General features: G+C 33.4%; 3 protein-coding genes across 6 annotated transcripts; 2 read left to right on the top strand and 1 right to left on the bottom strand.

Moving 5' to 3' along the window:
* The first annotated feature begins 1,433 nt into the window (after nucleotides 1-1,433).
* Nucleotides 1,434-6,565, top strand: LOC101261129 (filament-like plant protein). 4 transcript variants are annotated; one of them, XM_069299251.1, is made up of 5 exons: nucleotides 1,434-1,503; nucleotides 2,365-2,522; nucleotides 4,148-4,340; nucleotides 4,518-5,815; nucleotides 5,897-6,565. In XM_069299251.1, the coding sequence occupies exons 2-5, from the start codon at nucleotides 2,412-2,414 to the stop codon at nucleotides 6,278-6,280; spliced, it is 1,986 nt and encodes a 661-aa protein (XP_069155352.1). In that variant the 5' UTR covers nucleotides 1,434-1,503; nucleotides 2,365-2,411; the 3' UTR covers nucleotides 6,281-6,565. The 4 variants fall into 4 exon arrangements, with proteins under 4 accessions (XP_069155352.1, XP_010322921.1, XP_025887312.1 ...); XM_010324619.4 differs by lacking the exon at nucleotides 1,434-1,503 and adding an exon at nucleotides 1,510-1,803; XM_026031527.2 differs by lacking the exon at nucleotides 1,434-1,503 and adding an exon at nucleotides 1,812-2,192.
* A 2,774-nt stretch (nucleotides 6,566-9,339) lies between these two features.
* On the top strand, nucleotides 9,340-13,261 carry LOC101261422 (chlorophyllide a oxygenase, chloroplastic). The gene is made up of 9 exons (XM_004241981.5): nucleotides 9,340-9,571; nucleotides 10,069-10,311; nucleotides 10,471-10,575; nucleotides 10,879-11,154; nucleotides 11,388-11,535; nucleotides 11,680-11,864; nucleotides 11,965-12,077; nucleotides 12,242-12,536; nucleotides 12,691-13,261. Exons 1-9 carry the CDS (start codon nucleotides 9,494-9,496, stop codon nucleotides 12,853-12,855), a joined length of 1,608 nt encoding a protein of 535 aa, XP_004242029.1. The 5' UTR covers nucleotides 9,340-9,493; the 3' UTR covers nucleotides 12,856-13,261.
* A 223-nt stretch (nucleotides 13,262-13,484) lies between these two features.
* On the bottom strand, nucleotides 13,485-14,175 carry LOC101261721 (uncharacterized). Its single transcript, XM_004241982.5, has one exon. It carries the CDS (start codon nucleotides 13,923-13,925, stop codon nucleotides 13,608-13,610), a length of 318 nt encoding a protein of 105 aa, XP_004242030.1. The 5' UTR covers nucleotides 13,926-14,175; the 3' UTR covers nucleotides 13,485-13,607.
* Nucleotides 14,176-16,386: the final 2,211 nt, after the last annotated feature.

Genomic DNA, 16,386 nt, shown 5'->3' with positions numbered 1-16,386 from the left:
TCAATTATATTACAAGGTTATTATAAAATGACGATATAAATTTATGAGCATTTTAAATATTTTTTAAAACTTATAAATATAAATCATATATTTTAAAATAATCAAATATTTTAAAAAAAATTGAGGCCGAACACACGTGAAACTTCACCCAAATATTTTTGTCAAGAATATTTGAAAACTTGAGGCCAAATACAAGCTTAATAAGATTAGACTATGTTTGTACAAATGAAATTTTTATTGAAAACATAATTCATACTTATTTTCTAAAGTATTTATGTGTAACTTAGCTAAACATTATAATATGGGGAGCGGGAGGGAGAAGATAACAAATTTAATATGTCTCTTATAATTTTTTTTCCTTAATTCCAATTTGAAAAGTCATTTAACTCTTATTTTAATTTTTTAAAAATATCAATTATAAATATTACCATTAATAATAACAACAAAAACAATATGATTAATGAAAAATTACCAATATTAATTTCAAAATTTCTACTTCAAAATCGAATCGAAGTAAAAAAAAAATTTAAAATGAAGGAGAGGGGATCTTGTAATTGAAGGAACCAAAAGTATATAGAGGAAGCGTAGAAGTTCAGGCACACATATCTGTCAGGTTTCCTATGCACCAAATTATTAAATTTATACTTTCTTTCATTTTACTATCTTTTTTTAATAAATCAATTGAATTTTAATATTTTTTTTAAAATTAATAATAATACTAATTAAATTTAGAATCAAAACACTAACAACAAGATTTGTTTAACAGAAAAGGGTAACATCCTATCAATTTTGTTATTTAAAATTGATATATCTTCTAACGAAAGTGACTTATGTATATACATGTTGATACACAAATCGCTTACATATATTAGCTTTAAATAATAAAATTATCTCTCTTTTCTATTCTCATTTTTTCTTTTTATATCTTTTATTTTTATATTAAAGAATGCAAGAATAACATGAAATAAGAACAACAAACTAAAATAATAATAGTAATACTAAAAGAAGTAAAAAAAAATAATTTATGTGCAAAGAAGTTCATATACATAATTTTTTTTTAAAAATAAAAAAAATAATTAATTTTATCATGTTTGTAATGATAGCGATATATGTGATTTGTAATGGTAAAGGGTATTTGTGAGTCAATTTTGCTATGATACTAGTATATATGAGCTAATTTTATGACATTAAGGGAATATATGAAATACTTTTGTAATGAGATATATCAATTTTAAATCAAACACTTGGAATGGTTTTTTTTATTTTGATTTTTCATCCTGTGTTCAGTATTCATATTAAAATTGAAAACTCTCGATACAATTTTAAATGTAATCAATTTCAATATAAATATTAACCAAATAACGGACGGAAGACCAAAAAATAAAAAAGAAAACCACTTGGTTAGTAGAAGGCGGGAAATGAATGATTCTCATATTAATTTCAAAATAAACAAAACGAAAACTTGAAAAAAAAGTTGCTGTGAAAAAAGTGCAATGTCTGCAGGTTTCCATTCTGCATCACATGCGCTCTGCGTCCTTTTCGTTATTCCAAAACCTTAGCTTCAATAAAAACCATTTTAAAAATGGCGAAAAAAATAAAAGAAGCCTTTTCTCTTTAATGCATTAGAGTATTGTTTCCTCTGTATTTGGAGTTCATTTTTATGTATACATTTCCACTGACATTCCACACATCTTTTGACTTCACCTACATTGGTTCTGCATTCTGATTTTCTCATCACCCATTAACGCCAATCTCTTGTTTCTATCACATTTAGTATTCGTTTTAATCGTCTTCTTCATTCAGGTGTGGGTTTTTTTATTTCCCCCTAACTAATGGATTCTTATGATCTGACCTGGATCTGTTTTCGTATATTTTGATACATTTTATCTATTTTTAGTTTATGATCATAATATTTAAAAATATTAAGGCATTTGGATTTTTTAATTTTTCGAGTCAAATCGAAGCCGGACAAACAAATTGAAACGGAAGTACAGAGTATTTTTTTCAGGTCGTTTAGATTTTGGTATTTATGGAGGATTTGATGGATTCTGTTATATGGGTATTTTTTATTTTGTAGTTTGAGTAATGGGGTCTTTTTGTTTTGTTGAGATGTATATATTTTTTGGTTCTATTTTGGTATGTTTGGTGTCAATACACACTTGTGCTGTTAGTGGAGTGGATTTGAAGGAAAGGTATAAGAATGTGAAGCCATGTTATCTTCGTGGTTGAATAACTGTAGGCATAAATATATTGATTGCATAGCTTTTCGTTTACGTAAATCTGGATGGACCACTTGTTAAAGATTATCAGTTTGGTTACTGATTCGTTTGATTATTGTTGATTAATGGTGTCATTTATATGTAGGTGGACATTGAGCAATGAGCTTGTAGGAGGTTTACTTGGTTATTGACATGGACAAGAGGAATTGGTTATGGAAACGGCGATCTTCTGAGAAGAGCATGGGTGAAACTGAGAGTTCTGGTTCATTGTCTTCACATTCAGAGAGACATTCTGATGAGCAGGTATAATGCAATAAATGAAGGTTTTCTCTTTGAAGGTTAATCTCCTTTTCGGACTTTTAGTTAGTTTTGCTGATATGAAGAACCTAAGCTCGTTTGACATTTGGTGATTACTCACACCCACATACTTAAATCTTCATATGCATGTTTATTTAGAGCTGATAGTACGACAACAATAGTTTTGCATCAGTTCCAAACAACTTGGGGTCCGCTATATTTCAAGCTGATAGTGTTTGAGCTAAATATGCAGCCCAGATTTTCTAAGTTTACATCACAAATGCTCATATTCCGTGCCATGTTTGTTCTCTACCTTGCCTTCTGTAAATGCTTTAGTTTTGTGACTCTGGTTGTCTTTTATGTATGAGATTTTCATTCTCCTCCTGCCTCTTTCTCCCTGAATTGTGCCTACCAGTTTATGAAACTGCGGGGTTCAAATTTTATCCAAGAATGTTTCAGGATCCTTCATTTTTCAATGAACCGTTTACCGTTTTTGCCATGTGTTAAGTATGCCGAATGGAAAATCACTGCAAATCATTCTATAAGGATTTGTAAAGTTCTATCTAGGCTCACAGAGTTGAGGTTAAGTCCAGATGCTCGAAAGCTTCAAGCCTTCAACTTTATATTGATCCAAGCTATTAATGACTTAATCATAAAATGGAAGTATGGAAACAACATTTAGTGTTGGAGCCAGCAATTCACCTAATAAAAGGGTTCTCAAATGACATTTATCATATGCAAATTCCGTATTTACGATATCTACTGAAAGGAACTCTATCAAAGTGATGGACAGTGAGAAATTTTAAGTTTTAATTAACTCAAGCTTCATATTCAAAGATTCTAGTTATGAAGCCATGAGTCTCATATTTGCAAAGCGAAAAGCCAATGCGGGTGTGAAAGAGTTCAGCATGTAGTTGAATATGTCAGTCCCACATTGGTTGAGCAGCCAGATATCTTTCATTATCTGTGAAGAGTAACTAGAGAAAATAATGATTTCCAATTGACTCAGTATGCATTTTACATTGAATTAGCTAATATAACGATGAAGTCTTATCCAGACCTGCTATTGCTGTGTGCCTCACTCTCAGTCTAGAGATCCAATGCACAAAAAGATTTTACATGAAAGCCAAAACTTTTAGCATTGAATGGTTCTGCTTTTGACAGGCAAGGTAATACTAATGCAAAATCGAAAAAACAGTTAAAAAGGGCAAACTGATTATATATGTGGTTTCATAAAATGAGAAAAGGCATAGGACAAAAGATTCAAAACAGATCAACACATTGTTAAGCGTAGTTCCTTTTAAGTCCTCCAAAGAAAACTGTCCTGAAATAAATTTCTTCGTGTTTTGGCCTCGTTTTACCTGTTATTATCTACGCTGCTCAGACTCTTCAAAAGTGTGATTGGATGTGTGTCAGATCCTCTTAAAGTAGCGCAATTTTTGAGGATCTGACATGGGTGCAGAATTTTTAGAGAGTGAGTAATATAGGTTATCATAATTTATGGCACGATCTGGGGCCGTGACTCCAGTTTGTTTTTCTCCTTGCCGTTTCTTTCCTGATAATTCCTTATTAGTGGTTGTTAACTTAGGCTTTCTCACTTCAACACTTGCAATTTCTTCTATTTGGAGCAGGATCCTTTAAAAGAAACTCCAGAAAATGACAACCAATCACCGGAAGTAACCTCAAAAGCTGTAACTATTGATCATGAAGCCAAGGGAAGTCCAAAGAAGTTGATAGAAAAGCTATCAGCTGCTCTAGTTAATGTTAGTGCAAAAGAAGACTTAGTTAAGCAGCATGCTAAAGTGGCAGAAGAAGCTGTTGCAGGTACCTTTCACTATTTCCTTTTTTCCGCAGTTTTGAATTCAATCTTAGAAATAATACTGTCTAGTCGATTTCCAGCCCTTTTGCTGTACATGACTCACATGCGTAAATAGTTTTTAGAACTTGTTCAATCATGCATTTTTATCTTGATCAGTTCCATCTTTTTGTAATATTTGGTAGGTTGGGAAAAGGCAGAAAATGAGGTTGCAGTTCTAAAGCAGCAACTTGCGGCAGCTGTGCAGCAGAACTCGACTTTGGATGTTCGTGTCAACCATCTTAATGGTGCTCTCAAGGAATGTGTCAGACAGCTGAGACAAGCTAGAGATGAGCAGGAGCAAAGTATTCAATATGCTGTGGTAGAGAAGGAAAAGGAATGGGCGTCTGAAAAAGCTGCACTTGAATATCAGCTACTTGAGCTTCAGACACAAGCAGAGGCTAGTAGAACTGGTTCTCTTGTTTTTACTGATCCAAATGTTCTGGTTAGGCTCGAGTGTCTAGAGAAGGAGAACACAGCTCTCAAACTTGACCTTTCATCTTGTTCAGAGGAGTTGCAAATTAGGACCACAGAGAGGGACTTGAGCAACCAAGCAGCTGAAACTGCTAGTAAGCAGCAGTTAGAGAGCATAAAGAAGGTGACCAAGCTTGAAGCTGAGTGTCGAAGACTACAAGTCTTGGCTCGCAAATCATCCCTACTCAGTGACCAAAGATCTTATGCTATTTCATCTTTCGCTGTTGAGTCCTTCACCAATAGCCAATCCAGTAGTGGAGATCGACTGAAGACAGTCGACACTGATAGCCACATGATGCGCAGACTGGAAACAAGTGAATGTGATCAAAGTTGCTCTGATTCGTGGGCATCAGGACTAATTGCTAAGCTCGATCAATTTCAGCACGAAAAAGCTATGCCTAAAACTCTTCCTGCCCGGTCTTTGGAAATTGACATGATGGATGACTTCTTGGAGATGGAGAGACTCGCTGCAGTATCTGAAACTGTGAATAAAGCCTCTTCACTTACATCTGATGCTGTTGCCGGTGACTCATCAAGTGAAGAGAATCCTCTGGCAGCAGAATATGAGACCCTTTCAAAAAGGGTGGTTGAATTAGAGCAAAAGCTGGAGAAGACTGAAGCAGATAAAGCTGAACTGGAAAATGCTTTAAGTGAGAGCCAAGATGCCCTCAAGGTGTCCGATTTGCAGCTTAAGGATGCTCAAATCAAGTTAGAAGAGCTGCTGAAGGAGCTAGATGCAGTGAATGAGTCAAAAGAATTGCTTGAGTTTCAACTCTTTGGCATGGAAGTAGAAGCACGGACAATGTCTGCAAACATTGATTCTTTAAAGACAGAAGTCGAAAAAGAACGATCATTGTCAACTGATAAGGAAACTAAGTGCCAGGAACTGGAAAATGAACTAAGAAGGAAATCCCAGGAATTTGAACTTCAGCAAGCTTCTAGTTCAAATGGGGAATCCAAAATAAAGCAGGTAACACTTGTCTCAACGGATTCTTTTTCTGTTGTTCAAAAGTCTTGAAGCTCTTAAAATTCTAAGCTTTTCTATTCGCAGGAAGATTTAGCTGTAGCTGCTGACAAGCTTGCAGAATGCCAGAAAACAATTGCATCTCTTGGTAAGCAGCTTCATTCACTAGCTACTTTAGAAGATTTCTTGATAGACACTGCAAATCTTCCTGGATTTTCTGGGGAAGGATCAGTTGTGGCTGGAGCTAGTGGAGAGGAGTGGAAGTTACATGTAAACGAGACATTTACCCGAAACAGCAATTCAGACACTCCAAAAATTGAGAATTCTAGTCATTCTATGAACGGTAATGAAGGAGAATCATCGTCTTCTTCGTCATCATCATCATCAGCTACTCATCAAGTGACAACATCCAAAAGTAGAAATGGTTTTGGAAAGTTGTTTTCTCGAAGCAAGAGTGGAATTCAGCTCTAAAATGTAACAGTTGACAAAATCAAAAGGGATATGACTAGAAGAAAGTCGAGATGTAGATGTCAGTGAGCATTCATATAGCCGAATTATAATTTTCTCGAGATTGAGCTGTCAGTGTTGCCATCATATTTTCATATGGTTATAAGTAGGATGGCTGATTATTTTTTTTTTAATTAGCATCATATGTGCTTTTATTGTTAAGAGAATATTCATATATTTAAAAAACAAACAGAACCAAATATGTCATATTATAAATATGTTCGTGCAAGATAACTTAAAGATTGTAAATATTGTTTATTCAAGGAAGATTGGTCATGGGGTACAATAAACATGCATCCCTCATGCAAGAAACACCTTACTCAGATTACTGGTCGTTGGTGTAATATACCACAAATTACAGTTGAAATAAAATGAACGAATATGTATAAACAAATCTTTAGGTTGAGACACGTATATCTTGCTTTCTTTAAGGAGATTCAAGTCCACTGCGGCATAATCTATATCGATCTAGCAGTAATACTCTTGACTTATCTCCTCTAGGATACAACAACCCAACAACAGTGTATAACTCAAATAACTCCGAATTAGTTGAAGAATCCAAGCTCCACAAAAGAACACATTTCTTTAACATATAATACTCTCTTTTATATAGTGAATATAGTTGAAGACTTGAAATATTTTCTATGTCTCAACTCTCTCTTTCACTACACTAACCTCAATATAATATTACTCATCTTTTTCACTCTATATTTTCTGGTACTTCTCTTGTTTCTTCTCCTCTCTCAACACAAATGAAGACTACACTATTTATAGGCGATGAATTCTTCCTTGCAATGAAAAGGAGATAGTGGGTAGTAAATTTACCAAATGAATGACTCAAATGTTACACAAGTTATAAGACATAAATATAGAATAATGGATGTAATGAAGACTTGGTGGTTACGTAAGTTACAAAAACTAATGACCACTTTCTTCCACAATTGATGAGAGTAAAGAGATACAAATGTAATGTCCATCAATAGACATAACATGATATATAATGTGACATATAATATACTTTTACTAATATTAAAATGTCACACCAACACTGGCTCTTTTCATGGTCTCAAACTTGTCATAAATTTTGGATCAAGCCCTATTATGACATTTTTTAGAGACTCAAAAGAGGTAATTTATGTTATTAGTCTGTATTACTAAAAATACGTAGAATAATAATTTCGGAGAACTTTGTAAGAAATAATAAAGTTAAAAGAATATTTTCAAAATTAATATAGAATCTGAAAAAGGTCGGAAATAATAACAAAAATATTTTTCTCAAGCAAGAAAAGCTCATTGAATGCACAATGTATCTTTAAGGAAATTATTTCCTAACTACATGAGGTTAATAAAATATATCCTTCTAGGTTAGAATGATTTAACTCACTGAGTGTATTGATTTAGCAAATCACTCAACGACAGCAAAAAACACTATAATTTATTTGTGCAGCAGAAGTAGTTCAGAAACTTCCTAATGAAAAGTTCGAGGAATCAAAGATACTTATAGCCATAAAAGTAAAAATTCTGAAAGTTAGCAACCTTTCATAACAGTAACTATATCTATTTATGAAAGTTTACAACCTTTCCCAACAGTCACTTAAGGAACGTTTGCTTTATGGAAGTTTACAATATTTTAGAATAGCCACTTTATAAACGATATGAATTTTAAATAAAATTCGAAAAAAGAAACTGAACAAAATCACGCTTCTTTTGATCGATCATTTTCCCAAGTTTTCAAAATTCATTTCTCATTAATTTTTATTACACCCAATAATTTAAACCTTATTAATGACTCTAACCACATTTTATTAATATAAAGCCAATATGTTTTGCTATTCCTCCAATTTCTCTGTATTAAATGCTGCAACACTTACTCTAATTATATAACATCAGTCTGATATATTGTTGATAAACTTCTAAAATCTGTTTATTTTAATATTTTTGTGAGAAGTATTTTTGAAAAAAGAAATGCATTGTGTTTGATATATCAATTTGCAGAAGACTTTAATTAAATTCATCCAGAATTTGAAGGCTTTGGGTGCACCAATATAAAATAGCTCAAATATAAATTCTATGTTAAATTTAAAATAAAAATAAGCTTAATGTGAGATTCAAAACTCTGGTCTATTGGGTGGTAACTCTAACTTCTATCAATTGCATTAGGACACTTCTATATTTTTTATGGATGCACTGTTAACTATATATATATACCATTTTTTCGAAAATTATCGGATGTACATACACCCCGCCGTATGATGTGGGCCCGCGCCTGACTGAATCAATACTAGACCAATAATTTATGATTGGCTAAGATTTCAGAAAATGCTTCCATGAAGAAGCTTACTATTTTGTTTTCTAATTTTTCCACTACTCAAAATGAATTATGAAGTCCCACCACTCCCTCCCCTCCCACACCCAAAACGATGTATTAAATTCAACGAGTTGTTCCAAAGGATCAAAATAGCTATTTATATATGAAATTCATGCAGACTCTTGATAAAATACTCTTTGGATTTATTTTTTTTTAAAAAAATTGACTACTCCAAAACTTGACAAAACATACTACTCCTTTCATCTCAATTAATAAAACATCGTTTGACTTGATACAAAATTTAAAAAAAGAAAAAAACTATAAGATTTTCATTAGGATATAAGAAAAACTTCAAATTTTTTTTGGATGAACTAAAAAAAGAAATGTGACTAATTTCAAGTAATTATACACATTAATATCAAGAATTTAAGACAATGACAAGCGTCGTAAAGAGGATATGCCATTAAACAATCTCACATTAATGATGAAGAATGGATTTTCTACAAAAAATGTAGCCAATGAGAATTGAAAGCAAATAAAGAAGATATAATTCCACCATCCACGCTGGCAAATGGGAGATGTAGGGCCCTACAAGAAAACAAGCGTGTGGAGATCAAAGACGCCACGTGTGAAACGAATAAATCCACGTGGCGAAGCGTGGGAGGAAGGTCGAGATCGCGCTTCCCATTTTACACCATCCTCTTATCAACACAACGAAATCCCCTCTTCTTTCCCTCCCTCGAAATTGAACCCTCAATTTCTCTCTCTAGTTTTACTTGGACAAGAGAAAATCGCCGTCTCTTTCATCTTTAATTACAAAAAATTAAAAAAAATAAAATAGCAACTGCTGCTGCTGCTTTAGCCCCGCCATGTCCGCTATTGCTACTTCTGCTGCTCTCTTTTTTCCTTTCTCTTTTTGCCGCTCAACTAAGACTTATACTAGAAAGGTAACTCTTTTTATCTTATGGTTCGAATAGATTGATTTATAGTTACATAAATATCTCTGGCTTATTTTTTTTTTTTAAAACTACAATTGCATGAACTCGGACGGAGAGACTATATTATATGCTGCTAACTGGTTTTCTAGAAAAATGAGTCAATTGACATGTTGAAGAAGACGAACTTTTATGGGCAAACTTTTACGTTTTCGTGTGCCTTTCTGAGGTCTAGTAGTGTTTTTGATTAATAATCAGTGATAGTTAAGAGAAGAAATGTAAGTGCATTTACGAAATTTGTTAAAAGTGATGCTTCAGTTGTGTTTTTGACTATTATGAACGTTACCAGTTAAGATAGCAAGGAAAAACGATTTCTGGCCATAAGTGAGGTAATCAGTTATTTAAGAAGTTAATCTCAATCTGAATACAGAGAACTGTACACTGTTTGCATTTTGTCCATCAGATGAGTGATTGAGTGGACGATAATTCTGCAATTTGTTCATTGTCAGTGTTTCAAAGGTGGATTTGGAGTGTTTGCAGTGTATGAGGAGGCAGCGGGTACTGAGTTATCAAACAAGAAGAGCTCCTGGTTGACAATCTTTGATGTAGAAGATCCAAGGTCAAAATTCCCTCAGTCTAAAGGGAAGTTCCTGGATGCAAATCAAGCTTTAGAAGTTGCTAGATTTGATATACAGTATTGTGATTGGCGAGCTCGTCAAGACGTACTCACAATAATGCTCCTGCACGAAAAGGTAGATTCTTGTACATCTTGTGCTTACCCCCTTAGCTTCATTTCTGCTAATTAGCGACTAATCCTTCTTTGGAGTTTGTTTCAATGTATATTGTCAATAGTTTTCTTCTTTTTCGTCCTATGTACTAAGTCGCGTGACTGGGGTATACTGTATGAGTAGGTTGTGGAAGTATTGAATCCTCTAGCACGGGAGTATAAATCTATTGGAACTGTGAAGAAGGAACTTGCGGATTTACAAGAAGCACTTTCTCAAGCCCATAAAGAGGTATATGCTACTTTGATACCATTGAACAAAATAATGTTATTGGATACTACAAGTCGTTCCTTTTCTAGATTTTTGGGTAGATAGGTAACACATCAAATATTTTCCCGTTATTATTGATTGTTCGGGTTTAGTTTCCTTTTATCTCTAAAACCTTTTGAAGCAAAACAAGATTTTCTTAAGAAAAAATGGCTAATTTCATAGATAAACTGGTTCAAGAAAAGAAAAATGAAAAAAACAACACAAAAAGCAAGTTTGGATTCCGTGTATTTCCATGATTTGTATCTAAAGTAGTGATAGCAACAGGTACATATATCTGAGGTGCGGGTTTCTGCTGCTTTAGATAAGCTAGCTTACATGGAAGCGTTGGTTAATGATAGGCTACTACCAGAGAGGACTACAGAAGAATCAGATTCCCCTTCTTCATCCCCCGGTACATCTACAGTATCTAGAGATAATGTTAAAAGCAAGCAGCCTAGAAGATCCCTCAATGTGTCAGGTCCTGTTCAAGAATACAGCCCCCATTTGAAGAACTTCTGGTATCCTGTTGCTTTCTCCGCTGATATTAAGGATAATACCATGGTAAGTAATAATCTTATTTGCAGAACTGCAGACATTATGTTATCTACAAACTAACTAATAAGTCCCCTGGGAAAATGCTTTGGACATATTTATCCAATACTCTGATGCGAACCAATAGCATGTTGTACCATCTCCTTTCTAACTTTCTGAGAGAAAAGAGAACGCGATTTTTTTGCCTTTTGCTGTATTCTAGTGTCTCGTGTATTGATGGTTATTCAACTATAACGTATCAGATACCAATTGAATGCTTTGAGGAACCATGGGTGATTTTTCGTGGCAAAGATGGAAAACCTGGATGTGTCCGGAACACATGTGCACATAGAGCCTGCCCCCTTCATTTGGGTTCAGTGAAAGAGGGTCGAATTCAATGCCCTTATCATGGTGAGAATAGACGAATCTAAGCATTCTTCAGTGCAAATTTCCTATCTAGGATAGTAAAACACTTGATCAATTTGGTGTTTGATCGTGGAGAGTGCATGCAATAACTGACATTTACTTCTATGTTTGTTTGATGATCGACCTTAGGGTGGGAATATTCAACAGACGGAAAATGTGAGAAAATGCCATCAACAAAATTTCTGAATGTCAAGATCAAATCTCTGCCATGCTTTGAGCAAGAAGGAATGATATGGATATGGCCTGGAAATGATCCTCCTACAGCCACTCTTCCTTCTCTACTTCCACCTTCTGGATTTCAAATCCATGCAGAGGTTTGAATCACTAACAACATTTTAATCATTATAGGAAAACCATCTAACAACAGTAAGTTAACTCTTTCTGCTCCATTCTTGTTGTTCTTTAAACTGGCAGATAGTGATGGAACTTCCCGTGGAACATGGGTTGCTTTTAGACAATCTGTTGGATCTTGCCCATGCGCCTTTCACCCATACATCTACGTTTGCTAAAGGATGGAGTGTCCCAAGGTTTGTTGTTATTATAATGATTTAAAATAGTTTAGAAGTTAGAGCAACACTAATTAACTAATCTTCAGTTTAAAACTAAACAAAATGCCAACATATTACCTGTCTGATGAATAGCAGTAATAACCCGAAGATGTGAACACTTACTTGATACCTCCCTTTTTCAGCTTTGTAAATTTTTTGACTCCGGCATCTGGTCTGCAAGGATATTGGGATCCTTATCCAATAGATATGGAATTTCGACCACCTTGTATGGTTCTATCAACCATTGGAATCTCAAAGCCAGGCAAATTGGAGGGGCAGAGCACCAGAGAGTGCTCTACACATCTTCACCAACTTCATGTATGTTTACCTGCATCTCGACAGAAGACAAGGTTGCTATATAGGATGTCACTGGATTTTGCTCCCATATTAAAACACATGCCTTTCATGCAATATGTGTGGAGGCATTTCGCTGAACAGGTTAGATTATATCCTTAACGTTGAGTTGGTAATGTCTGTGATTACAGAAAACTAGTAATGATGTAAATCAGTGTCATTTGACTTCTTCAAAATGCATCACCTGCACAAATCACAATACCTATAACGACGAATTCTCCTGCATAAACGTTCTCAGGTTTTAAATGAAGACCTACGGCTTGTGATTGGTCAACAAGACCGGATGCTCAAGGGTGCTAACATTTGGAACCTGCCTGTATCATACGATAAGCTAGGAGTGAGGTATAGAATATGGAGAGATGCTGTAGAGAGTGGAGCAAAGCAATTGCCATTCAGCAAATGAAAACATGGAACTAATCCATGGATAGATTTTACATCTCAAGATGATTGATCGTACATTCTAAACAACCTTAGCTCTCTGAAGAACTTCAGTTGCCGAGAATCTTAGTTTGGTATATAACACGATTGCCACACTTGTTGCTCTGAGGATATACCAGAGCATCCTGAAAATGAGATGATTTCAGTATAGCTTCCCTAGTAAAAATTAAACTGTACACTAATTGTTTTTAGGTTCATGTACAGTTTAAACACCCTTGACCCCTGCCCATCAATTCTTTCATGTTTTCCCTAGTATGCCTCCTAGAAAATGTGCAGGCTCTATTGAAAGTCATGGAAATGGTCCTCCAACTTGTATCATAGTATCAATCTTTTCGAATTTTTGAATTGAATACACAATTTTTTCGCCAAAATGAAACGAGAAGATCTGATTGTCTAGCTGTTTTCTCCAAACATATGTTCTTTCAGTGGCGAGTCCATGGATGGTATGGAAATTTGATTGGTAACTGGGCAGGTCTAAGTTGGTCCAATTGGACACCCTTCATCGGAAATAGGATACATATATATAACATTTTGAGCACCAATAGTTACCACCAGCGTAGTGGCAAGGATATGGATGAAACTACATGGCGCCAGTTTTGATTCCTAAAGCTCAAATTTATTCCACAAACTCATTGATTACAAGACAGGAAGAGGAACATAATTACAAAGTATTTCAAACCCAGAAGCGACTGTAATTACATAATATAGAATATTCAGTCACAGTGCATTACCACAAAAGGGACAGAATCGGAAATCGGCGTCCACTTCCCGGCGACAGAACTGACATCTAAGTACGTCCGCCGTAGACGACGGCGGAGGAGGAGTTAGAGATTGAGGGAAGAAGAGTTTGCAGTCGTTGCAGTACATCACCGGCTCTTTTCCCGGCCATCTCCACACCGGAACAAAGAAGAGCTTGAGAACCTTTTCATAGTCGACGAGGTCGGCGCGTGAACCGCACGCAATGCACCTCCCTGCCCCGCTCTTCAATACCTGCCTCGCCTGCTGCTCTAAGCCTCCTACGAAGAAGAAGAACATTGTTTATGATACTTTGATTCGTTGATTAGGTTATGAATGAGAGCAAACTGCAAAGTGGAGTTTTTGAAGAGATGGAGAAGAAAATTTCTAGAGGATTCGTGGGTATCCTGGTAGGCTTGAGAATCAAGTTATTCGGGTATTGTTCGTTGGGTCACTGATGTCCAGCTCATTAGTGTTATTGGCCCGTTTAATTAGTACAAAATGAAATCGAAAATTAGTTAAATTTAAAAAAATTCTGATTAGTGATTTAGTTTGACTTGGTTTGGTGTTGAGAAATTTTTTTTGACTATTTTAGGATTGATTTAGTTTCAACTAAGAAAAACCAATCCGACATTATATATATAATTTTAAAATTTTATTTTATATAAAAATATACTTACTTTCATATAATTTTTAAATATCATTTACACTTTTTTCATAGTTTTATCTTTTAATATATTTAGTTAGAATTCTTAATGGTCTAATAAAGATTATAGTCCATATATGTTGGTAATTATAACAAAATTTAAATAAAAATCAAACTAATGTTAATTCAAAAAGAAAATCAATTCAATACTAAGAATGACAATAATATTGAATATTTTTTTTTTAATTTTACATAGATTTAGACAATTAAATACATGATCTAATTTTACTTTCTTTTAATATTTAGTCATGTAACTAATACTTACTAAACTTATTTTAGCATGATGTAGTACTTTAAATTATGATCACTTTCATTATGACTTATTAATTTGCAATATTTATTATATGCGATTTTACTACTCCCTCCGTCTGGTAATTATTTGTCTTGGTTTCTATTTTTAGAGTCAAACTATAAAAACTTTGACTAACATTTTAGATGTATTTTTTCATCATATTAATACGCAAAAAATTGCAATTTATAGTACTTTTCATATAGTTTTATAATATCTAATTTTTTTGTTTAAAATATCGAATTAATGTGATCTAATTTAACTTTGAAAATTTATCAAATTGACTTTCGAAAAGAGCAACATGACAAACAATTCCGGACGGAGGAAGTATTATTTAGTGTTGGATATATTAGTGTTATTAATCATATCATTTTTTTTGTTATTTTCTTGAGAAATAACTTAGATAATTGCAATTTGGTGGGACTAAAGAAATATTTAAAGTACAAGTAAATTATATGTTTGTATGAACACTTTATCAAAAAAACTTGAAAATTCAAAAAATTTGAAAAAACTCAAAGTTGAAAAACTCGAGTTTTATTAGTTTACTTTGATTTATAAATTCAAAAATACGACACAAATAATTTGATTTGATACTTGAAAAACTCAAATCAACCCGATCATGTACGCCCTTAATACAAATTCAAGATTTTGCACAGATAATCCCTTTTTCAAGGTGAACTTTAATTTTTATTTAAATGAACGAAAATTTATAGAGTAAAGTGTTTTTAACTATAAATTCATTTATAGAGCTATTACCTTACATGGCAAGATTAAAAATCTGTAATAATAAGTTATGTCTTACATTTGTTACATGTCTCGTATTCTTCTAATATATAAGTTAGCTAGAAAGTAAGCGGCATAACTTATTTTTCCTTTTATCACTTTTAAAATATGAATATTAGTTAGGAGGCGTTTTATTTCTAATATGGAATTTTTCGGTTCAAACCAAATTTTGTTGGACTTCATTGTTCGCTCCGAACATCAGGTGCTTTTTTTTAAAAATAAAATAAAAAAGATATATATATATATATATATATTATTTTTAATTTAGAGAGTGGTTATTTACACGGATAATACGAAACCAATCTCCTCAATGCAACTTTGAGTCGAACATGCCGCATAAGACTTGCCTAATACTGTTTACATTTTCTGTACAGTATGCATGCTATTATCTTGAGATTTAAAAAACAAACAAAAAACTATATATTGTAAAATATTGATATGCTGATATATATATTTTTGGTTAGTATCTTTTTTTTAGAAAAATATTGTGTTTAGAATTTTCACTTTTTTCTGTTTCTCTTCATCTGTTTTTTGAGAGTAAGACTTCTTAATTTAAAATATAGATTTGTGTATGTTAGAGCAGTTACATAGTAATTGTTCCCAGGGGCATAGCTATATATCCTTCAGGGACACATTTCGACGGGAAATTATATATAAGTAAAATAATATATAAAATGGTTAAATAATGTATTTTGAACACCCTTAACATAACTAGGTGTTGTAGTCTAGTGGTTTAATGTGCCTTGAACCAAGTTTTTAAGCATTTGTGAGTTCAAATCTCGCTAGCAATAGCTTTAAGCCCCTTATATTAAATTTTTTCATGTATATTTCCAAATTTTACCTCTTTTTTCAAAAAATTTCATGTATATAACATATTTTTTTTCAAAAATTTTCATGTATATTACCGTATTAAGTATTTTTTTCAAAAATGATCATACATATTACATAGTTTTATTTTAAAATTTCTAGAGCACTTTTTCATC

Source organism: Solanum lycopersicum, chromosome 6 (genome assembly GCF_036512215.1).
Source record: "Solanum lycopersicum chromosome 6, SLM_r2.1".
Lineage (NCBI taxonomy): Eukaryota > Viridiplantae > Streptophyta > Magnoliopsida > Solanales > Solanaceae > Solanum > Solanum lycopersicum.
The sequence above is the reverse complement of the archived record's forward strand: the minus strand, read 5'-3'. Positions and strand labels throughout refer to the sequence as shown.